Source organism: Microcaecilia unicolor, chromosome 1 (assembly GCF_901765095.1).
Source record: "Microcaecilia unicolor chromosome 1, aMicUni1.1, whole genome shotgun sequence".
NCBI classification, from domain to species: Eukaryota; Metazoa; Chordata; class Amphibia; order Gymnophiona; family Siphonopidae; genus Microcaecilia; species Microcaecilia unicolor.
In genome coordinates this window covers 112,702,506-112,724,962 of record NC_044031.1, presented here as the reverse complement: position 1 = coordinate 112,724,962, position 22,457 = coordinate 112,702,506, and the positions used below count along the sequence as shown (strand labels likewise).

At 50.5% G+C, this 22,457-nt stretch overlaps 1 protein-coding gene across 1 annotated transcript in view; it reads left to right on the top strand.

Annotated features, from left to right (window-relative positions):
• The window catches only part of MLLT10 (MLLT10 histone lysine methyltransferase DOT1L cofactor), a 763,568-nt gene that overhangs the window by 330,757 nt on the left and 410,354 nt on the right, over positions 1-22,457 (top strand). The window contains exon 9 of the mRNA XM_030199437.1: positions 15,776-16,031. Coding sequence (XP_030055297.1) covers positions 15,776-16,031 — 256 coding nt within the window. The remainder of the gene's footprint in view (positions 1-15,775; positions 16,032-22,457) is intronic.

The following is a 22,457-nucleotide window of genomic DNA, read 5'->3' as shown; positions in this document are numbered from 1 at the left end:
CACGTGATATCTCTTCTATGGAAGAGGTTATACAGTCTTATTTGTTACCTCTTGATATTCTTCGGATAACGGAGTTGTAGAGTACTAATATTTCTCCAAGGACAAGCAGGCTGCTTGTTCTTACTGATGGGTCGACGTCCACGGCGGCCAAGGAACGGCAATTTTTCACAGCAAAAATAAACAAAGCTTTGCCAGAGCCTTCTGGCGCGGGGTGCATGCTCCGCACATGCACAGCCGTCTTCCTGCCCGTAGCGTGAGAGTCCCCGCTCAGTTTTTCTTTTTCCGCAGTGGAGAGTGGCTGCTTTGTCGGTCTCTCTCTTCAGGCCCAGAGAAAAGAGTCTCCCTCTTTTATCCTGCTTCAAAAAAAAAAAAAGGATCCTTTATTTCTTAGTTTGCCCTTTGTTTCCTTTCATTTTTGTGGCGGCATTCTTAGGCCGCGCGCACGCGCTTTCTCATTTTTGTGCCTTTTATTTGGCACAATCGTAAATTTTGACTTCGCCGCTGCTATTTTTCCATCCATGTCATCGAGGACTCCCAGCGGCTTCAAGAAGTGTACTCGATGCAACCGGTCGATCTCAGGTACCGATCCCCATACTTGGTGTCTTCAGTGCCTTGGGCCCGACCATCGCCCAGACGCATGTAAGTTGTGCCTTAGCCTTAAAAAGCAGACACAAGCATCGAGAAAAGCTCTTCAGGACCGTCTTTTCGGAGCTTCGACCGGTTCCTCGGTGTTGACGACATCAGTACCGAGGTTGGCGGCGTCTATATCGGCACCGAAGATGGCATCGACTTCAGGAACACAGGTAATGGCTATCCGAAGACCACCACACGCTGGGAGCAGTGAGCCGTCGAGTGGGTCTCCACCTGCCTCAAAGTCTCCTGCTGTACAGGCCCCCCGTGACCGACAACTCTCGGACCTGACCCCGAGAAGGCATGTGGATTCCATGTCCTCATCAGTACGGAGGAATATCGATGACGTGCATCGAGTGAAGGCGAAGAAGCATCGTCATCGGTCTCCTTCAAAGCACGGCGCCGGGAGCTCCGGGGCGTCGAAGGATTTGGCACCCGTGAAGCGCCAACGCCGGGAGGACTGCTCACCCTCCATTCAGGAGGTGTCAGTGCGTCGGTCTTCGGGCAGGCCAGTACCGCCTCCTCGACCTCCACAGATTCTGATCCCGATTCTTGCACCGAACCCGCAGCCTTGCTCGACAGCAACTCTAGACGAGCGCATCCACACCATTCTTCCAGGTCTTCTGGAGGGGTTGCTGCGTCAGTCTGCTCCGGTACCGGGGGTACTTGCGCCCTCCGTATCGTCAATGGAAGTGGCAGCTGGCTCTATGCCTGTGGTGAGGTCTACGACGCCGGTGCCGCCTGCAGCATTGGCGTCAGCTGCCACCCAGGTTGACTTCCCGTCGACATCGCTGGAGGGAGCTTCATCCCTCCGGCATGGGAGTTGGCTTCTCGACATCGCCAACGAGGACATGGTTCCTCGGCTTCGAGACGGGCCCGGTTTCGGACTGCAGTTAAGCAACTCTTGTCCGATACTTATGAGGATGCCTCGTGGGATGAAGGGGAAGATCCCAGGTATTTCTCTAATGAGGAGTCTTGTGGTCTTCCCTCTGATCTTACTCCCTCACCAGAAAGAAAGCTTTCTTCCCCTTAGAGTCTTTCTTTCTCTTCATTTGTCCGTGAAATGTCTGTGGCTATTCCCTTCCCTGTGGTATCTGAGGATGAGCCCAGGACTGAGATGCTTGTGGTCCTTGACTATCCTTCGCCACCTAAGGAGTCATCCATGGTTCCTTTGCATAATGTGCTCAAGGAGACACTTATGCGGAACTGGCTGAAACCACTAAGTAATCCCACCATTCCCAAGAAAGCTGAGTCCCAATATCGGATTCACGGAGAACCTGAGCTGATGAACTCACAGTTAACTCGCGACTCTATGGTTGTGGATTCCGCTCTCAAGAGAGCCAGGAGTTCTAGAGACTTTGCCTCGGCTCCCCCGGGAAGAGAGTCTAGAACCCTGGACTCTTGGGAGAATGGCGTATCAGGCCTCTATGCTCGTGGCCAAAATTCAATCCTACCAGCTCTACACGAGCATTCACTTGAGGAACACGGTGAAGCAACTTGCAAACTTGGTTGATAAGTTCCTTCTGGAGCAGGCCAAGCCTTTTCAAGAGGTGGTCAGGCAGCAGAAGGCGTGTCGTAAATTCCTGTCCAGGGGTGCTTATGATTATTTTAATGTTGCATCCAGAACCGCTCCACAAGGTATAGTGATGCGCAGACTATCATGGCTGCGTGCCTCTGACCTGGACAATCGAGTCCAGCAGCGGACTGCAGATGGCCCTTGCCGGGGAGATAATATTTTTGGTGAGAAAGTCGAGCAAGTGGTTGATCAGATCACGCAGCGGGATACCGCTATAGACAATCTCTCCCGCTGGGCGCCTTCTGCTACTACCTCATCAGGTAGATGATTTTTCCAGGGAAGGAAGAATGCTCCCTATGCTTATAACAAGTGTAGGTACAATCCTCCTTCTCGACAGCCTTCTCTGGCTCATCCCCAGCGCGCTCGTTCGCATCAACAGCGTGCGCCAAGGCAGGCCCCTGTGGCTCCCCAGCAAAAGCAAGGGATGGGCTTTTGACTGGCTCCAGCTGAGCATAGCCGCTGTAAAGGTGTCCGTGCCGGACGCCTTGCCGGTCGGGGGGAGGTTAAAATTATTTTCACCAAATGTGGCCTCTCATAACCTCCGATTGGTGGGTTCTTCAAATAGTCTGCTTAGGATACTCCCTCAATTTGATCTCCAGATCTCCAAATTGCCCACCGGGAGCTCAGTCCTTCAGCTTCCAGCACAGGCAGGTACTTGCAGAGGAACTCTCCGCCCTTCTGAGCGCCAATGTGGTTGAGCCTGTTCCACCAGGGCAAGAAGGGCTGGGATTCTATTCCAGGTACTTTTTTGTTCAAAAGAAAACAGGGGGGGATGCGTCCCATCCTAGACCTAAGGGCCCTGAACAAATTCCTGGTCCAAGAAAAGTTCAGGATGGTTTCCCTGGGCACCCTTCTTACCATGATTCAGGAAAATGATTGGCTATGCTCTCTGGACTTGGGTGCTTATATACACATGCCGATACTTCCAGCTCACAGGAGGTATCTTTGATTCCATCTGGGAGCGCAGCACTTCCAGTATTGTGTGCTGCCCTTTGGTCTGGCGTCTGCGCCCATGGTCTTTACAAAATGCCTGACAGTAGTTGCAGTGTCGCTACGCAGACTGGACGTGCATGTGTTCCCTTATCTCGATGATTGGCTGGTGAAGAACACCTCAGAGGCAGGAGCTCTACAGTCCATGCAGCTGACTATTCAACTCCTGCAGCTACTAGGGTTTGTTATAAATTACCCCAAGTCCCATCTTTTCCCTGTTCAGCAACTAGAATTTATAGGAGCTCTGCTGGACTCACAGACGGTTCGTGCCTATCTTCCAGAAGCGAGAGCAGACAATCTTCTGTCTCTAGTTTCCATGGCCAGAGCGTCTCAGCAGATCACAGCTCGGCAGATGTTGAGACTTCTAGGCCATATGACCTCCACAGTCCATGTGACACCCATTGCCTGTCTTCACATGAGATCAGCTCAATGGACCCTAGCTTCCCAGTAGTATCAAGCTGCAGGGGATCTAGAGGATGCAATCCAGCTGCCCACCGATTTTCACAGTTCCCTTCAGTGATGGACAATTCAATCCAATTTGACCTTGGGACGTCCCTTTCAAATTCCTCAGCCATACAAAGTGCTGACCATGGATGCATTCCACCTGGGGTGGGGAGCTCATGTCGATGGGCTTCACACTCAAGGAGTTTGATCCCTCCAGGAAAAGGTCTTCAGATCAATCTCCTGGAGTTGTGAGCTGTGTGGAACGCTCTAAAGGCTTTCAGAGATCGGCTGTCCAATCAAATTATCCAAATTCAGACAGACAATCAGGTTGCCATATACTACATCAACAAGCAGGGGGGCACCGGATCTCGCCCCCTGTGTCGGGAAGCCGTCCAGATGTGGTTTTGGGCTCGCCGTTACGGCATGTTTCTCCAAGCCACGTATCTGGCAGGTGTAAACATCAGTCTGGCCGACAGATTGAGCAGGATAATGCAACCTCACGAGTGGTCGCTGAACTTGGGCGTCGTACGCAAGATCTTCCGAGAGTGGGGCACCCCCTCGGTGGATCTTTTTGCCACTCAGTTCAATCACAAGGTCCCTCAGTTCTGTTCAAGTCTTCAGGTCCACGACAGGCTAGCATCGGATGCCTTTCTCCTTCATTGGGGGAAGGGTCTTTTGTACGCATATCCTCCCATACCTCTGGTGGGGAAGACTTTGCTGAAACTCAAGCAAGACCGCAGAACCATGATTCTGATTGCTGCCTTCTGGCCGCATCAGATTTGTTTCCCTCTTCTTCTGGAGTTGTCCTCCAAAGAACCGTGGAAATTGGACTGTTTTCCAACCCTCATAACTCAGAACGAGGGGGCGCTTCTGCATCCCAACCTCTGGCTCTCACAGCCTGGATGTTGAGAGCGTAGAATTTGTTTCCTTGGGTCTCTCTGAGGGTGTCTCCCGGGTTTTGCTTGCTTCCAGGAAAGATTCCACAAAGAGGTGCTACTTTTTCAAATGGAGGAGTTTTGACGTCTGGTGTGATAGCAAGGCCCTATATCCTCGCTCTTGTCCTACACAGACCCTGCTTGAATACCTTCTACACTTGTCAGAGTCTGGTCTCAAGACCAACTCCGTAAGAGTTCATCTTAGTGCAATTAGTGCTTATCATCAACATGTAGAGGGTACACCTATCTCTGGACAGCCTTTAGTTCGCTTCATGAGAGGTTTGCTTTTGTCAAAGCCCCGTCAAACCTCCACCAGTGTCATAGGATCTCGACGTCGTTCTCACGCAGCTGATGAAGCCTTCTTTTCAGCCACTGAATTCCTGCCATCTGAAGTACTTGACCTGGAAGGTCATTTTCTTGGTGGCTGTTACTTCAGCTCATAGAGTCAGTGAGCTCCAAGCCTTGGTAGTGCATGCTCCTTATCTTAAGTTTCATCACAACAGAGTAGTCCTCCACACGCACCCTACGTTCTTGCCGAAGGTGGTGTTGGAGTTCCATCTGAACCAGTCAATTGTCTTACCAACATTTTTTCCCCGTCCTCGTACCCGCCCTGCTGAACGTCAGTTGCACACCTTGGACTGCAAGAGAGCATTGGCCTTTTACGTGGAGCGGACAAGCCCCTTCAGACAGTCCGCCCAAATGTTTGTTTCTTTTGATCCCAACAGAAGGGGAGTCGCTGTCTGGGAATGCACCATTTCCAATTGGCTAGCAGATTGCATTTCCTTCACTTATGTCCAAGCTGGGCTCAATCTTGAGGGTCATGTCACAGCTCATAGTGTTAAAGCCATGGCAACGTCGGTGGCCCACTTGAAGTCAGCCACTATAGGAGAGATTTGCAAGGCTGTGACGTGGTCATCAATCCACACATTCACATCTCACTACTGCCTTTAGCAGGATATCCGATGCGACAGTCAGTTTGTGCAGTCGGTGCTGCAGAATCTGTTCGGGGTTTAGAATCCAACTCCACCCGCCCTAGGCCCATTTTTATTCTGTTGCAGGCTGCACTCTCAGATGTTTCTGCTTTAGGTCAATCTCAGTTATATTCTCGCCGTTGCGAGGCCCAATTGATCTTCTTTGTTGTTTTGAGTGAGCCTGGGGTGCTAGGGATACCCAGTCGTGAGAACAAGCAGCCTGCTTGTCCTCGGAGAAAGCGAAGATACATACCTGTAGCAGGTATTCGCCGAGGACAGCAGGCTGATTGTTCTCACAAACCCATCCACTTCCCCTTTGGAGTTGTTCTTCTCCTTTCTATTGCTTTTTGATCTAACTGAGCTACGGGCGGGAAGATGGCCGCGCGCCCTACGCGATGGAAGGCTCTTGCAAAACTTTGTTTATTTTTGCTGTGAAAAATTGCCATTCCTGGGCCGCCGTGGATGTTGACCCATCAGTGAGAACAATCAGCCTGCTGTCCTCGGAGAATACCTGCTACAGGTATGTATCTTCGCTATCCTGCCTGATGGAGGAGATATTATGAGTGATTAAAAGCCTGCCTATTGGTAATTCTCCTGGTCAGGATGGATTTTCTAACAAGTATTACAAATGCCTTGGGAGACATTTGGCCCCATTACTTAATCGGGCTCTAAATTTCTTGGAATGGGGGGGGGGGGGGGGGCACTTGCCAGATTCCTGAAGACTGACAGCTATAACTATACTCCCCAAACCGGCAAAGATTCCCTTTTTTTTTTCACTTCATACAGACCTGTCTCCCTTTTAAATACAGATCATAAAATTTTCACTAAAATACGTGCATGGAGAGTCCAGCTCGTGTTGCCTATTTTGATTCATTTAAATCAGTCAGGGTTTGTGATCGGATAGCAGACTTATGATAATATTCAGAGAATGACTCATCTTATTCAGCAGGCCTATCTGGTTCAGGCTCCAATGATGCTCCTGTCTTTAGATGCCAAAAAGGCATTTGAGACCTTTTTTGTTCATCATGTTCAGTAGAATAGGATTTTCTGGCCGATTTCTAACTTGTCTTACACAGATTTATGCTCAGCCAGTGGCTTGTATTAAATTAAATGGTACTTATGCATATATAACATAGTAACATAGTAAATGACGGCAGATAAAGACCTGTACGGTCCATCCAGTCTGCCCAACAAGATAAACTCATTTTGCATGGTATGTGATACTTTATATGTATACCCATTTGATTTGTCCTTGCCATTTGTTGCTATTGTGATTGAACCTTTAGTGCAATCCATTCTCCTTTAACACACTGTTTCAGGCATGTCATTACTGGTTGTTTTCCTCACCATAGCTGCTGCTATGTGCTATGTAGCTTTATGTGACATGCTGGGCACTTGATTTTGGCCCCACAGAAAGGTACTGGCCCCTCAACCCTCCCCTTCCCCTGTCCTTGCCAGTAGTTTGGTGTTGGCTGCAACACATTGTTCTGGATATGAGGGTGTTGCCACACTGTATTGTGGGTTACTGCATACTCAGACATTGCTTCAGGAGATGTCTGTTATGGAGCTATATTGTTACATTGAGCTCTCAGGCATTCTTGCATGTGCCGGATCAGTGCTCTTTCCTCTCTCCTGATGCTCCGGAACTGGCGCCTGAATGCCTGAAGGTCCTGGTGGATTCCAAACATCTGCAAAACAGAAATTTGAGGAGACAGGGTTCAGGTGGTGTACCATTTTACCTTGACAGATCAGGTTCACATATAACATGTTTTGGTATGCTCCTCAGCCAGCCTGTGACAGCTGAGGGCAGCCAGATTGGGGGCTTTCTATGACGTGTGCAGTCACTGCATGGCCAGAGATGCTGGCTGGCATTAGGTGGGCATGGGGATTGTGGATGGCTTGGAGCACTTTCTTGGTAACATCTGCAGAAATGTGCAGTCCCTCACATCAGCCTTGCATGCAGGGGGGATAGGGCCATATGGGTATGGGGGGTACATGTTCTTGCCTTTTCCTCAAATGTATCCTAGATGGAGACAGGGGAAAGGGCCTGATGACCTTCCTGCCAACTCACAATTTGCCTGTGACCCTGCAGATGTATGGTGCTTGCACATTGCTGATGCTGCACTTCTTGCAGCACTTCATTAAATTTACCTTTCCATGATCTTCCTGATCAGCTTTCAGGCCCTCAAGGCCACGTTATGTGGAGGCAGCCTATGGTGGCGTTTAAACAGGTGCCTGTGGTGTCTGAGGCACAGCAGCACCAGGAAGTGGCTCTCAGCATGGGGAAAATTGGGCTCACACATTGCAGACATTTAGCCCTATGTGGGATGCCCTTCCGCGTGCACCTGATACGGATGTTTTGCATGTGGAAAAGTACGTGCTTCCACCACAGGGTCACTTCTGTGTTTAGATATTTTCACTAGGTAAATTTCCAACGGGAAAGGTGACGGAGAATGTCTGTGTTGGTCTGCAGTGCATCCTAAATTTGGGCATTTTTCTAGATGATTTTGGCTGTATCCATTATCGGGTGATTTTTTTTTTTTTTTTTGTCACTTAGATATTATTTTGAAAACGCTTCTCTCATATTTGCTTCACAATTTTGGTTAAAGTGTTTCTCGAAAATAGAAAATTCTTACAAATGTTTGACAGAATATTAATTTTCAGTTCATTTATTCCATCAGTATCCCGTAATAATTTTGCTCCCAGTAATTAAATTGCCTTGTATAATGATATGTATTTCCTTGTCATCATCAGCAGATGAATCCATTAACTGATGGGTTGTATCCGCCTACTAGCAAGTGGAGATAGAGAACACTGAAAAATCACAGTGACCCTTGGACGGCTAGCCCCAACTGCCTTCAGTATTTCTCTATCTCCCAGCAGGTGTGGACGTAGCTTGATCAGCTCCTGGATTTCAGACTGCCTGGGGTGGCTCCTGTGCTTTGCCAGTTGAGCAGGGGTGTTGTGGCTGGTGGTGCCCACTTTAAAGGCATATAGGTTCGCCCTTTCCCTGCCTTATCCATTCCCCCATCCTCCCGTAGTCCCTCTGTTGCTGCCTGCCTCCAACTTTCCTCACAGCGTTAAAAAAAAAAAAAAAAAAAGAGTGCGCTTTTACTGCGTGGCTGTTCTGAGGCTTTTTCCAGAGATTCTGGTTCAGTGCAGGTTGACCGGAACTCGTTGACTCAGTCTTCTTTTTTTTTTTTTTTTTTTTATAATTTTTATTTAATCATCAAAAATAACATGAAATGTTATTTACAGAAAAAGAAGGAAAATTAAAATAATAGTATCAATTATACATAGGTAAATTTACATCTTGTAGACCACTACTTAAGGACAAGATACAAGGTAAAAATTTCTGAGTAAACTCATAGGGAAAAAAAAGCAAACCAAAGGGCAGAGGCATATGGAACACCCGCAGCCGGAGAACTCAGCACTTTCACTCTCTATTGGTCATCCTGGGTTAATCTTTCACTACTTTCTTTGGCTGATAATAATTCTCTCAATTTCTTGGGTTCCATAAATATATAGTTAACAGAATCCAGGGATATTATACAGCGACATGGAAATATTAACTTAAACGAGCCCCCTTTTGCAAGGGTTCTGGCTTTTAAATTCAAAAACTCCCGCCGACGGGCTTGAGTCTCCCTGGTTAAATCAGGGAATATACGCACAGTTTCCCCAAGAAATTTATCATTCAAATGACGAAAATATAATTTAAAGGTATTCATCTTATCCATTTCAAGTGCAAAGGAAACTATAAGAGTAGTTCTCTCTGTTACCAATTCTATAGAGTTTTCCAAAAACTCTGTTAAGTTCATCTCAGGTTGTTGTGGTGAAGGATTCAAAGGATTAGACTTTCTTCCAGTTATGTATTGAAGCCGAACAATAGGAGGGAATCCCTCAGGTGGAAATCCAAGTATTTCTGTGTAATATTTACGCAGCATCTCCATAGCTGGAATTAGGGGCGATTTGGGAAAATTAATAAACCGCAAGTTACTCTTTCTCCCTTGATTTTCGAGAGATTCTAGTTTCCTCACCAGAACCTCTCTATCTTTAACCACTGTCCCTGCAAAATTCTGAAGAGCAGAGAGTTCAATCTTTAAAGATTCCATTTGACCTTCTTGGATTTGTATTTTCTCTGCAAACTGTTTTTGAACTTGTTTCACATTGTCAAATTCTTGAGTAAAAGAATTAGTTACCTGGGAGAGTAGGGAATTCATACCCTGGATAACATCCCATATAGAGTCTAACGTTACCACTTCAGGTCTCTTCACCTCCCGAAATACCGGTGCAACTCCCGTTAGAGTGGGGGTAGACGTGGACAAAACCCCCCCAATCGGGGAAAGACCACCAACTAGGCCTCCTGAAGGCGGTAGAATCTTCTCCACTCTGGGCGTTCTATCCGTCTTCTCCGTCGGGGTCATAATGCTTCCGGGTCGTGGAGGAATGGTATTCCCTGGCGGACTCAAAGAGATCGCCTCCGCGCTGTTTTCCGCCGATGTCATCACGGAAAGCTCCGAGGCGGGCCCCCGCATAGCCAGCGGTTGAATCCCGAACTGCTCTAAGATTGCTTGGCGAGGAGGGGGAACACTCCCAGGTACGGAGGCCAATCCCTTGGGTTTTCCCTTCCGTTTCCCCATGACCAGCACAGGGTACGGGTCCAACTGCTCGTTACACAGTCTAGTGAGTCGGGAGCTCAAACACGCACGTCTGCTCTATTCGGCCATCTTGTCCTCCTCACCCCTCGTTGACTCAGTCTTCTGAGGTGAGAGTGGTGCCCAGCTCCTCCGGGGAGGTCCCGCGGACGCCGTTCCAAACGGGGTAAGTTTTGGCGCGAAGCCGCCATTTTATTGCTATATTTCCGTCCAGTCGGGTGATGGCTGCTGAGGCAGTTAAGTGCTGCTCTCGTTGTGGTAAACGCAGATACAGCAGCAGGGCTGTGCAATGGCGAGTGATGATTCTTCCCGCTCTATGGAGCTGGCAGTGTGCAACATTTTGGAAGCGCCGCATGTCTCTACCCTCGTGGTTGCGGAGGAGTCTGAGTGCAGGGGGACACCTCGTTTTGAGGCTGCCAGAGGAGCTCCAACATCCGTTTCTCCTAATTCGGAGGCGGAGGGTTAGGGTGAGTTTTTCTCCCCTGAGTTTGTGCTTTTAATGCAAGCCTTCATGCTGAAAAGAGCTCTGCCGCAGGTGTCTGACACTGCGTTGCATTCTGGATCCCCTCCAGGTGTTGATGGCCCGGGGCTGGCTACAGAGGTTATGTCTTCCCCCGAGTGTTGGAAGGACGCTAAGCGTAGATGGGTATATTTCCCGTCTGAAAGTGGCGCACCTTCCCCCCCCCCCCCCATGGTCAGGCTGTGGGGAGTCTGAGGGATCTGGCAGGCCCTTGTGGACGGATGATCCAGAGGAGGGTGACTGTTTGCCACTGGATTTGGTTGATCCCAATGCGGTTCGGATTTTCCACCGTGACGAGCTTCCAGCGCTTACGCCTTGCAGGCCCTCTCAATTGATGATCCTGCTAAGGGCGATGCCTCCTCTGTTAATCTTAGGATGGCGAGTTCTAAGAAGCCTACTCGGGCCTTTCCTGTGCATGACTCCATCCAAGAGCTTATTTCAGCTCAATGGTCTGACCCTGATGGGCCTTTGAAAGTGGCCAGGGCTATGGGTCAGCTTTACCCTCTGAGTGAGGAGCACTTGGCCCCTTTGGAGATGCCTAAAGAGGATGCATTAGTCATGGCGGTGACTAAAAAGACCACTCTCCCAGTAGAGGTAGGGGTCGCTTTGAAAGACATGCAGGACTGGCGGCTGGAATCTGCGCTGAAGCGGTCCTTTGAAATTTCGGGCCTTGCCTTAAGGGCGTCTATTTGCTGTTCCTGTGCAGCTCGGGCATGTCTTTCCTGGTTACAACAGATGGAGGAGCAGCCCGCGGATGGTTCGGGGTCCCTCTCTGAGTTGGCCCTGTCATTTTTTGCTGATGCCCTTTATGATCTGGTCAGAGCTTCGGCTAAACAGATGTCTGTGGCTGTTTCTGCCCACCGCCTTCTTTGGCTGCGGCATTGGGCGGCTGACATGGCCTCTAAGCAAAGGCTGGTGAGGTTACCCTTTCAGGGCCTCCTGTTCTTTGGAGAGGAATTGGAGAAGATTGTGAAAGACCTTGGGGACTCTAAGCCCCAGTGGTTACCTGAGGATAGGCCGAGGCCTTCTTTCAAGTGTCCTGTGTTTCCCTCCTCTTCCAGACCTCGATTCCGTGAAGCTTGCAGGTATCGCCCGGGGTGCTCTGCTGGGTTTTCTCAATGTGCCCGTTTTCAGCAGAGGAACTCCTTTCGCTCGGACAAATGTTCCGCAGGGGCCCGCTCAAGGCCAGGAGTTCAGGGGCGTCCTCCACAATGATGGGACGCCGGTCCACTCCTCGATTCCTGCAGTAGGAGGACATCTTTCCCTCTTTCTAGAGGAGTGGACCAAGATTACCTCAGGTCAGTGGGTCCTGGACCTGATCAGAGAAGGTTACCGACTGGAATTTGGTGCCCCGGTGACAGACGTGTTTGTGGAGTCCTGATGTGGCACTGCCGTAAAATGGGCGGCGGTAGAGGAGACCTTACAAGTCTTGCTGCACCTCGGAACGGAGATCCCGGTGCCTCCCGCCGAACGCGTCTGCGGCCACTATTTCATTTATTTTGTCGTGCCTCGAAAAGGCGGGTCTTTCAGACCGATCCTCAACTTGCGAAGAGTCAACGAGGCCCTCAGAGTATGACACTTTCACATAGAAACCCTGCGCTCCATCATTGCGGCGGTACAGTCAGGAGAGTTTCTCACGTCTCTGGACCTAAAAGAAGCGTATTTGCACATACCTATCTGGCCCCCGCATCAGCAGTTTCTCCGGTTTGCAGTGTTGGGACAACATTTCCAGTTTCGGGCCTTGGCTTTCGGCCTAGCCCAGCTCCCCATACCTTTTCCAAGGTGATGGTGGTCGTAGCTGCCTGTCTCAGGTGAGAGGGTATCAGAGTTAACCCTTATATCGACGACTGGCTCATCAGTGCGGATTCGGCAACCGAAAGTCATCTTGCCACAGCCAGAGTGGTTGCAGTCCTGCAGGTGCTAGGCTAGGTGGTCAATATACCCAAAACTCATCTGACCCCCTCTCAGGCTCTCGAGTATTTGGGGGTCTGATTCAACATGACCTCGGGGTTTGTTTTTCTCCCCAACCAAAGGCGATGCAAGCTTCAGAATCAGGTCCGTCTGCTGCGGATGCCTCGCCCGTGAGCTTGGGACTTTGTCCAGCTGCTGGGGTCGATGACAGCCACCTTGGAGGTGGTTCCTTGGGCGAGAGCGCATATGAGGCCTCTGCAGATTGCCCTGCTTCAACAATGGTCTCCGATTTCCCAAGAATAGCAACGCAGACTAACGTGGCTCCCTGTGGCCCTGCTCAGTATGGAGTGGTGGCTCTCCGACAGGATGCTGTGCCAAGGAATGCCACTTGCACTTCCTTCTTGGTGCTTGGTGATAACAGATGCCAGCCTTTTGGGCTGGGTAGCGCATTGCCAGGGAAGCTGTGCTCAGGGTCAGTGGACATCCATGGAAGCGGGGTGGTCCATCAATCGCTTGGAGCTAAGAGCGATATTCCAGGCTCTTATGGTCTTTCAAAAGACTCTGAAGGGACTTGCTGTCCGTGTCCTGTCAGACAACACGACAGCGGTGGCCTACATAAATCGTCAAGGCGGCACTCAGTGCAGTGCCCTGGCCACGGAGGCTGCTCAGATTTGCCACTGGGCCGAGCTCCACCTGCAGCTCCTGTCAGCAGCTCACTTAGCAGGTCAGAGCAACGTGTAAGCCGACTTTCTCAGCAGGCATCAAATCGACCCAGCGGAATGGGAACTGGCAGAAGTTTTTCTTCAGATTTGTGCCAAATGGAGGACACCCGGAATGTATCTAATGGTGTCAAGTACAAACGCCAAAGTGCCTCGCTTTTTCAGCAGAAGGAGAGATCCTCTCTCAGCAGGGTTGGATGCTCTGGCTCAACCCTGGCCCTCGGGCCTCCTGTATGTGTTCCCTCCTTGGCCTTTGATAGGGCGAGTCCTACTTCAGATTCAAGGACACTGGGGATTGGTGATTTTTATTGCTCCGGATTGGCCAAGGCGTCCGTGGTATGCGGATCTTCATCGGATGATGGTGGAGGCTCCATTTCATTTGCCCCTGGTGCCGAACCTGTTGGTTCAGGGTCCGGTGTCTATGGAGGATCCCTGCCGATTTGGTCTTAAGGCCTGGCTCTTGAGAGGGCGCAATTGAGAGACAAGGGCTATTCTAACAAGGTCATTTCCACTCTCTTGCAGGCCCGCAAGCGGTCCAACTCCGCAGCTTATGCTTGGATCTGGCGCAAGTTTGAGGCATGGCGTGTTTCAAAGGCGATCATTCCCACGGGGACTTTTGTCTCGCCGGTGTTGGACTTTTTGCAGGATGGCTTTGAAAAAGGCCTGGCTTTCAATTCCCTGCGGGTTCAAGTGGCAGCATTGGCATGCTATCGAGGAAAAGTCTCTGGCTTGTCCCTTGCTGCTCATCCGGATATTGCCCGATTTCTCAGAGGGGTGCTTAGGCTCCGTCCTCCCGTGCGGTCGCCTTGTCCGGCCTGGAACCTGGGGCTGGTGCTGAAGGCTCTCCAGTGTTCGCCTTTCGAGCCGCTTAAGCAAGCTTCGTAGAAGGATGTGACTCTCAAGACAGTCTTTTTGGTGGCCATGACATCGGCTAGACACGTGTCTGAGCTTCAGGCGCTGTCCTGTTGGGACCCTTTTCTACAATTCTCGGAGTCCGGAGTAACGGTATGTACTGTGCCTTCCTTCCTGCCTAAAGTGGGTTCAGTGTTTCACCTGAACCAGCCCATTTTTCTTCCTTCCTTTCTAGGGAAGATTTCCCGGACTCCTTTGGGCAGTTACATCTTTTGGATGTCCGCAGGGCGCTGCTGCAGTATCTACAGATGTCAAATGACTCCAGGACTTCTGATCACCTTTTTGTATTGTTGACAGGTCCTCAACGCAGGTGTCCAGCGTCTAAGGCCACTATAACCCGTTAGCTTAAGGAAGTCATTTTTTCTGTGTGTCTGCTTTCAGGCCGGTCTCCGCCTGAAGCGTTTAAAGCGCATTCCACGAGAACGATTTCCTCCTCATGGGCTTTCCAGCTCTCATTTGTCCGGCATTACAGGCTGGATGTTGCAGCGAAGCAGGACGTGATTTTTGGAGCACAAGTGCTTGCTCACGGTGTGACCTGTTCCCACCCTATTTAGGGAGTGCTTTTGTACATCCCATCAGTTAATGGATTCATCTGCTGCTGATGACAAGGAAGGGAAAATTAGGTTCTTACCTTGGTAATATTCTTTCTTTTAGTCACAGCAGATGAATCCATGATCCCTCTCTGTCTGACTTTGTTTTTTGTTCAGATCTTTCATGCAGATATATATCTCATTGGGAGAAGTTGGAAATCAGTTCTCAGAATTTCTACATGATGGTCTACTACAGGAGGTTGAGATCGTCCCTCCTTTGTATGGTTATGGCTCCTGTTCTGGGGCGTTTGTTCGCTGTGAGGAAAGTTTGTTATTCTACCTTTATGGTTCACTCTGCTTTGGAAATCTCAAATACTGAAGGCAGTTGGGGCTAGCCGTCCAAGGGCCACTGTGGTTTTTCAGTGTTCTCTATCTCCACCTGCTGGTAGGCGGATACAACCCATCAATTAATGGATTCATCTGCTGTGACTAAAGGAAAGAAAATTACCACGGTAAGAACCTAATTTTCCCATATCTTGCTATGAAAGCTAAGAGCATATGGTACAAGAATTTCATATGCCTTGAAACTATTCAGTGATGCCTAGAAATAATAATGTTTAATATAGGGATATGTTGCCCAAAAAATACATATATTTGAGAAGTCTCCATATTTTAGAATGTTAGGGCATTTTTCACTTGGAAGATTTGAGGGAAAAGGAGGTGGTGATAAAATTGGCATCTATGCACTGGTGTGCCTCTTGTGCTAGTATGTGCTGTTAAAAATGGTGAGCTGAAAGCAGTGGGAAGAGATCCACCTTGTTGGTTGTATTCACCTGCAAAGAAGTCCAGTCTTTTCAAAAAGGATGATCTCTTTAACTATCATACATACCAGAGTATATTTAACTAATATCTTACTATTCTATTTTGTTCTCAAGAGCTAATGGTATGTTTTTTTTCTTTCACTTCCCTCACTTAAAAACAGACTTACACAAGTACTAGCAACAACTCTATGTCTGCTTCATTGAAGCGGTTGGAAAACACCACAGCTCGATTTACAAATGCAAATTTCCAGGAGGTATCTACACACATGACAAATGCAAAAGATGCTTCAGATGCTAGAGGGTCAGAGAACAAAGGAAAGAAATCTACAACTCACAGCTCAAGTCAGAGAGGAAGAAAGTCTGTTGGTGGAAGGAATTCAGGAACATCTGGATCGGCAAACAGTCCTTTTCAGCAAGGTATCTTTTATTAATATCTGTCAGACTATAGCTGTGCATACACATGTCTATATTAAGACTTAAATATCAAGACTAAGTGCAGTAGCCTAAAAAGGTACATTTACCAGACTTTTAGGGCAGTTTTTGTAAAAGAAAACATGTGAAAAGTCTTTTAAAAAATCAATTTGTCTATTTAATAAAGGCCACTGTCAAAAATAACCTGCAAGGAAATAGGAAAATGCACATTTATTTATTTATTGTATTTGTATTCCACATTTTCCCACTTATTTGCAGGCTCAATGTGGCTTCCATATCATCATGCTGATCAATCCATAGACTGGTGGGTTGTGTCCATCTACCAGCAGGTGGAGATAGAGAGCAATCCTTTTACCTCCCTATATGTGGTCATGTGCTGCCGGAAACTCCTCAGTATGTTCTCTATCTCAGTAGGTGGTGGTCACACACAGCAGCAGCTCTGGCTAGGTCTCCAAGCCTAATTTTTAGGTTTTGTTGAGTACCTGGGGTTGAGGGCTCTTCTTGAGCAAGTGCAAACCTGGTGGTGCCAGGTCCCTCCTTTTCTCCCCCCTCCCGCTGGCTCCGTTAAAAAAACAAAAAACAGAAAAATAGACGTCCTTGAGAGAAAGACGTCCTTTTTGCAGCTACTCACTGGGACTCCAAATCGTTGCAGCTCGGAGCGAGAAGCAGGTAATTTTTACCTTTTTGTAGCGGGCAGGGGGTTCCCCGATCGAGCTCCACGTGGCCTATGGCGTCGGAGGGCGAGGGCGCAAAGAATCGCTCCCCGGACCGCGTGTGCGCTTCTAGCGGGGGTCTTAAAGTCTGATTCGCCCTTGTTGGGTGTCAGTTTGGAGGCCGGTCAGTGTCCCGGTTCTTCCTCCGGTGCGGCGGTTTTTCCCGCCATAAACGCCCATCCCCCGCTGCTCGCCTCCGCCATCTTGGCCGGCCACTCTGCTCGGACGGCTTCTTCTTGGGCCGCCCTTGAGGTGGGAGACGTTAATGCCATGGCCGCCCTTGATTTGGGCGACGGCAAAAAAGCAGCTAAAGTTAAGCGCTGTTCTTCCCGCGCGGCTCCTTTGCGGAGTGTCGCGCCGGACGCCATCTTGGATGCGCAGCATGTTTCTCCCCCGCTCTTGCGAGCGCCGGTTGAGGGTGCTTCTAGGGCTGTGGCCCAGGCTGCTGAAGTGCACAGTCTGGGGGGTTTCTCCCCCAAGTTTATTTTGCTGCTGCATCAGGCCTTCCTTATGCAAAACGCTGCCCCTGCTCCCTTGTTCGATAAAGGGGTTGAGGCCCCCGGAAGTAAACGCCCTCGGGTGGATTTCCAGGCCTTAGAGGACTGTCTCCTCTGATGTAGATGAGGGCAGCGTATCTGAGTTCTCCCAACGGTCCTTTGGGGATTCCTTGGAGGAGACGGATTCCCGCTCGGATGGAGCGGATGACCCCTCTGCAGCGCGGATCTTTCGCTCAGAGGACTTGCCCAACCTGTTAATGCAGGCCATGAGCATTTTGAAGATTTCCTCTCCGGAGGACGTCGCTCTCTCAGCCCCTGTTGGCTCCGCCATTATGCTGGGGACGTAGCGCCCGCCTAGAACCTTCCACGTGCATGATGCCATGCACACCTTGATTTCGGCTCAATGGGATGTCCCGGAAGCAAGCCTCAAAGTGGCTAGGGCTATGTCCCGCCTCTATCCTTTGCCTGAAAGTGAACGGGAGGCCTTTCTTTGGCCTACCGTGGATTCTTTAATCACTGCGGTGACTAAGAAAATGGCATTGCCGGTGGAAGGTGGCATGGCCCTAAAGGACGCCCAAGACAGAAGATTGGAGGCGGCCTTAAGGTCGTCCTTCGAGGCGGCTGCTTTAAGCTTGCAGGCCTCAGTTCGCGGCTCCTATGTGGCCAGGGTGTGCCTGACGATTGTGCAGCGGGCTTCCCCCTCGGATCCTTCCTTGAGGGCTGATTGGCCGGCCCTGGAATCGGGCCTGGCTTATTTGGCAGACTTACTGTATGATGTCTTGAGAGCCTCGGCTAAAGGTATGGCTCAGACAGTCTCTGCGCGGTGGTGGCTTTGGCTGAAGCATTGGTCTGCTGACCACGCCTCTATGTCCCGCCTGGTTAAGTTGCCTTTTAAAGGCAAGCTGCTCTTTGGGGTCGAGCTGGACAAAATTGTGACCGATCTCGGCACGTCTAAGGGCAAGAGGTTACCAGAGGTCAGGGCTCGGGCCAGTGCTCGCCCCGGTAACTCCAGAGGACAGGTTCAGCAAGCCCGTCAGTACCGCCCGGGCAAGTCGGGCTCCTCTGCCCCCTCTTCCTTCAAAAGGAACTTCTCCCCCAAGCAGCATTCCTTTCACAGAGACTGCCGTCCCGGAGTTGCGCCCTCCGGTCCTCCCCCAGGGTCTCGTACCCAATGACGGGGCCTTGGTCCATGGCCCAGTGCAGATTGGAGGACGCCTGTCCTCGTTTCTGGGCGAGTGGACCAGGGTAACTTCAGACGCTTGGGTGCTGGAAGTCATCAGAGACGGCTACAAGCTAGAGTTCTGCCGACCCTTAAGAGACGGGTTTGTACTCTCTCCCTGCAAGTCTCCGGTCAAAGCTGTGGCAGTGCAGCAGACCTTGGACAATCTGATCTGCCTGGGTGCGGTCGTTCCGGTGCCAGAAAATCAGCTTGGCAAGGGACGTTACTCCATTTACTTTGTGGTACCAAAGAAAGGAGGTTCTGTACGGCCTATCCTCGACCTCAAAGGGGTCAATCGGGCCTTGAAAGTTCGGCACTTCCGCATGGAGACTCTCCGCTCTGTTATAGCGGCAGTGAAGGCAGGGGAGTTCCTGGCATCCTTGGACATCAATGAAGCGTACTTGCATATTCCCATCTGGCCTCCTCATCAACGCTTTCTGCGTTTTGCAGTCCTGGGCCGACACTTCCAGTTCAGAGCCCTCCCGTTCGGGTTGGCTACTGCTCCGCGGACCTTCTCCAAAGTAATGGTGGTCATCGCGGCCTTCCTGCGAAAGGAAGAATTACAAGTACATCCTTATCTGGACTACTGGTTGATCCGAGCCCCCTCTTATGCAGAGTGCGGCAAAGCTGTGGACCGGGTGATTGCTCTTTTGAGCTCCCTGGGGTGGATCATCAACTGAGAGAAAAGCCAGCTGCGCCCGACTCAGTCCCTGGAGTATCTGGGAGTTCGATTCGACACCCAAGTGGGCAGAGTGTTCCTGCCGGACAATCGGATTGTCAAACTTCAGGCTCAGGTGGACCAATTCCTAGTAGCCTCTCCTCTTCGGGCTTGGGACTATGTGCAGCTGTTGGGCTCTATGACGGCCACGATGGAAGAAGTGCCCTGGGCCAGGGCTCATATGAGACCACTACAACACTCTCTGCTGCAGCGCTGGACTCCGGTGTCGGAGGATTATGCTGTGTGCCTTCCCTTGGACCCAGCAGTGCGCAAGGCGCTGAGCTGATGGCTGAAGACAGACAAGTTGTCTGCAGGAATGCCTCTTGTGACCCCGGAGTGGATTGTCGTCACGACGGACGCCTCTTTGACGGGCTGGGGAGCCCACTGTTTGGGCAGGACAGCGCAGGGGCTCTGGTCTCCTGCAGAGGCAAAGTGGTCTATCAACCTCCTGGAACTCAGAGCCATTCGGTTGGCGCTTTTGGAGTTCCTCCTGGTACTGGCGTTGAAGCCAGTATGGGTCCTGTCGGACAATGCCACGGCTGTGGCCTATGTCAACCGCCAGGGAGGTACCAAGAGCGCCCCTCTAGCCAAGGAGGCCATGAATCTGTGCCAGTGGGCGGAAGCGAGCCTGGAACAGCTGTCAGCGGCCCACATTGCCGGAGTCATGAATGTCAAGGCGGACTTTCTCAGTCGCCATACCTTGGATCCCGGAGAGTGGCAGTTATCGGCTCAGGCGTTCTTGGACATCACGAAGCGCTGGGGCCAGCCGAGCCTAGATCTGATGGCGTCATCGGCCAATTGCCAAGTGCCGTGCTTTTTCAGCAGAGGACGGGACCCTCGATCTCTGGGAGTAGATGCTCTTCTCCAACAGTGGCCGACACAGGAGCTTCTCTATGTGTTCCCGCCCTGGCCCATGTTGGGCAGGGTGCTAGACCGGGTGGCAAAGCATCCGGGCCGGATAATCCTGGTGGGTCCGGACTGGCCCAGACGTCCCTGGTATGCGGACTTGATCAGGCTCTCAGTGGACGATCCTCTGCGACTGCCAGGGAAGCGGGGCCTGTTGCATCAGGGTCCCGTGGTGATGGAGGATCCCTCCCCCTTTGGTCTTACGGCCTGGCTATTGAGCGGCAGCGTCTGAGGAAGAAGGGCTTCTCAGACAAGGTCATCGCCACTATGCTGAGAGCGTACCTTTGCAGCGTGGTGTGAAGCAGGCTCACTTTCTCCCTTCACTGCTCCAATTTCTTCAGTGTTGGCGTTCCTGCAAGAAGGTCTGGAGAAAGGCCTGTCGCTCAGTTCCCTTAAAGTCCAGGTAGCGGCTCTGGCTTGCTTCAGGGGCCGCCTGAAGGGTGCTTCCCTGGCTTCGCAGCCAGATGTGGTGCGTTTTCTCAAGGGAGTTAATCACTTGCGCCCTCCTCTGCACTCAGTGCTGCCTGCGTGGAATCTCAACCTGGTGCTAAGAGCCTTGCAGAAAGCAGTCTTTTTGGTGGCTATCATAAGTACATAAGTACATAAGTACATAAGTAGTGCCATACTGGGAAAGACCAAAGGTCCATCTAGCCCAGCATCCTGTCACCGACAGTGGCCAATCCAGGTCAAGGGCACCTGGCACGCTCCCCAAACGTAAAAACATTCCAGACAAGTTATACCTAAAAATGCGGAATTTTTCCAAGTCCATTTAATAGCGGTCTATGGACTTGTCCTTTAGGAATCTATCTAACCCCTTTTTAAACTCCGTCAAGCTAACCGCCCGTACCACGTTCTCCGGCAACGAATTCCAGAGTCTAATTACACGTTGGGTGAAGAAAATTTTTCTCCGATTCGTTTTAAATTTACCACACTGTAGCTTCAACTCATGCCCTCTAGTCCTATTATTTTTGGATAGCGTGAACAGTCGCTTCACATCCACCCGATCCATTCCACTCATTATTTTATACACTTCTATCATATCTCCCCTCAGCCGTCTCTTCTCCAAGCTGAAAAGCCCTAGCCTTCTCAGCCTCTCTTCATAGGAAAGTCGTCCCAGCCCCATTATCATTTTCGTCGCCCTTCGCTGTACCTTTTCCAATTCTACTATATCTTTTTTGAGATACGGAGACCAGTACTGAACACAATACTCCAGGTGCGGTCGCACCATGGAGCGATACAACGGCATTATAACATCCGCACACCTGGACTCCATACCCTTCCTAATAACACCCAACATTCTATTTGCTTTCCTAGCCGCAGCAGCACACTGCCAGAAGAGTTTCCGAGCTCCAGGCACTCTCATGTCGAGAGCCTTTTCTGCAGTTCACTGAGGCAGGACTGTCTATTCGCACAGTGCCTTCCTTCCTGCCCAAGATTGTTTATCGCTTCCATATGAATCAGCAGCTCTGTCTCCCTTCCTTTCGTAGGGAGGACTACCCAGAGGAATACTCTGCTCTCAAATATCTGGATGTGAGACGAGTCTTCATCAGATACTTGGAAGTGACCAATGATTTTCGGAAGTCGGATCTGTTTGTCCTGTTTGCAGGTCCTCGTAAGGGTCTGCAGGCTGCTAAGCCTACAGTGGCAAGATGGGTCAAGGAAGCCATTGCAGCGGCTTATGTGGCCGCGGGGAAGGTGCCGCCTATCCAGCTGAAGGCTCACTCCACTAGAGCTCAGGCGGCCTCGATGGCAGAGGCCGGGTCCGTCTCCTTGGAAGAGATTTGCAAGGCGGCAACTTGGGCATCGGCCCATACCTTCTCCAGGCATTACCGCTTGACTGTGGCTGCTCGGGCGGAGGCCCGGTTTGGAGCTTCAGTGTTGCGGTCAGGGATTTCAATGTCCCGCCCTGGGTGAGTACTGCTTCGGTACATCCCACCAGTCTATGGATTGATCAGCATGATGATATGGAAGGTAAAATTATGTATCATACCTGATAATTTTCTTTCCATTAATCATAGCTGATCAATCCATAGCCCCTCCCAGATATCTGTACTGTTTATATTCTGGTTGCATTTCAGGTTCAAGTTTAGTCTTCAGTTCCTGTTCAGGAGGACTTCATGTTCAAGTTTTTTCAATTGGATTCTTCAAGAGTTGAGACGAGTTTGTGTTACAGTGAGCTGCTGCATTCCTCTCCCCTCCGTTTTACGGGGCTGGATTGAGACTTAAATTCTGCCGGCACTCCCTCCCGCTTCGTGCGGCTGTAGGGCAGCTTTGTACCCCTCCCGCTTCGGCGGTGTTAGGGTCAGTCAGCTCCTCCCGCGGTTGCAGGATAAGCCAGATCCCCCCGCATCGGCGGGT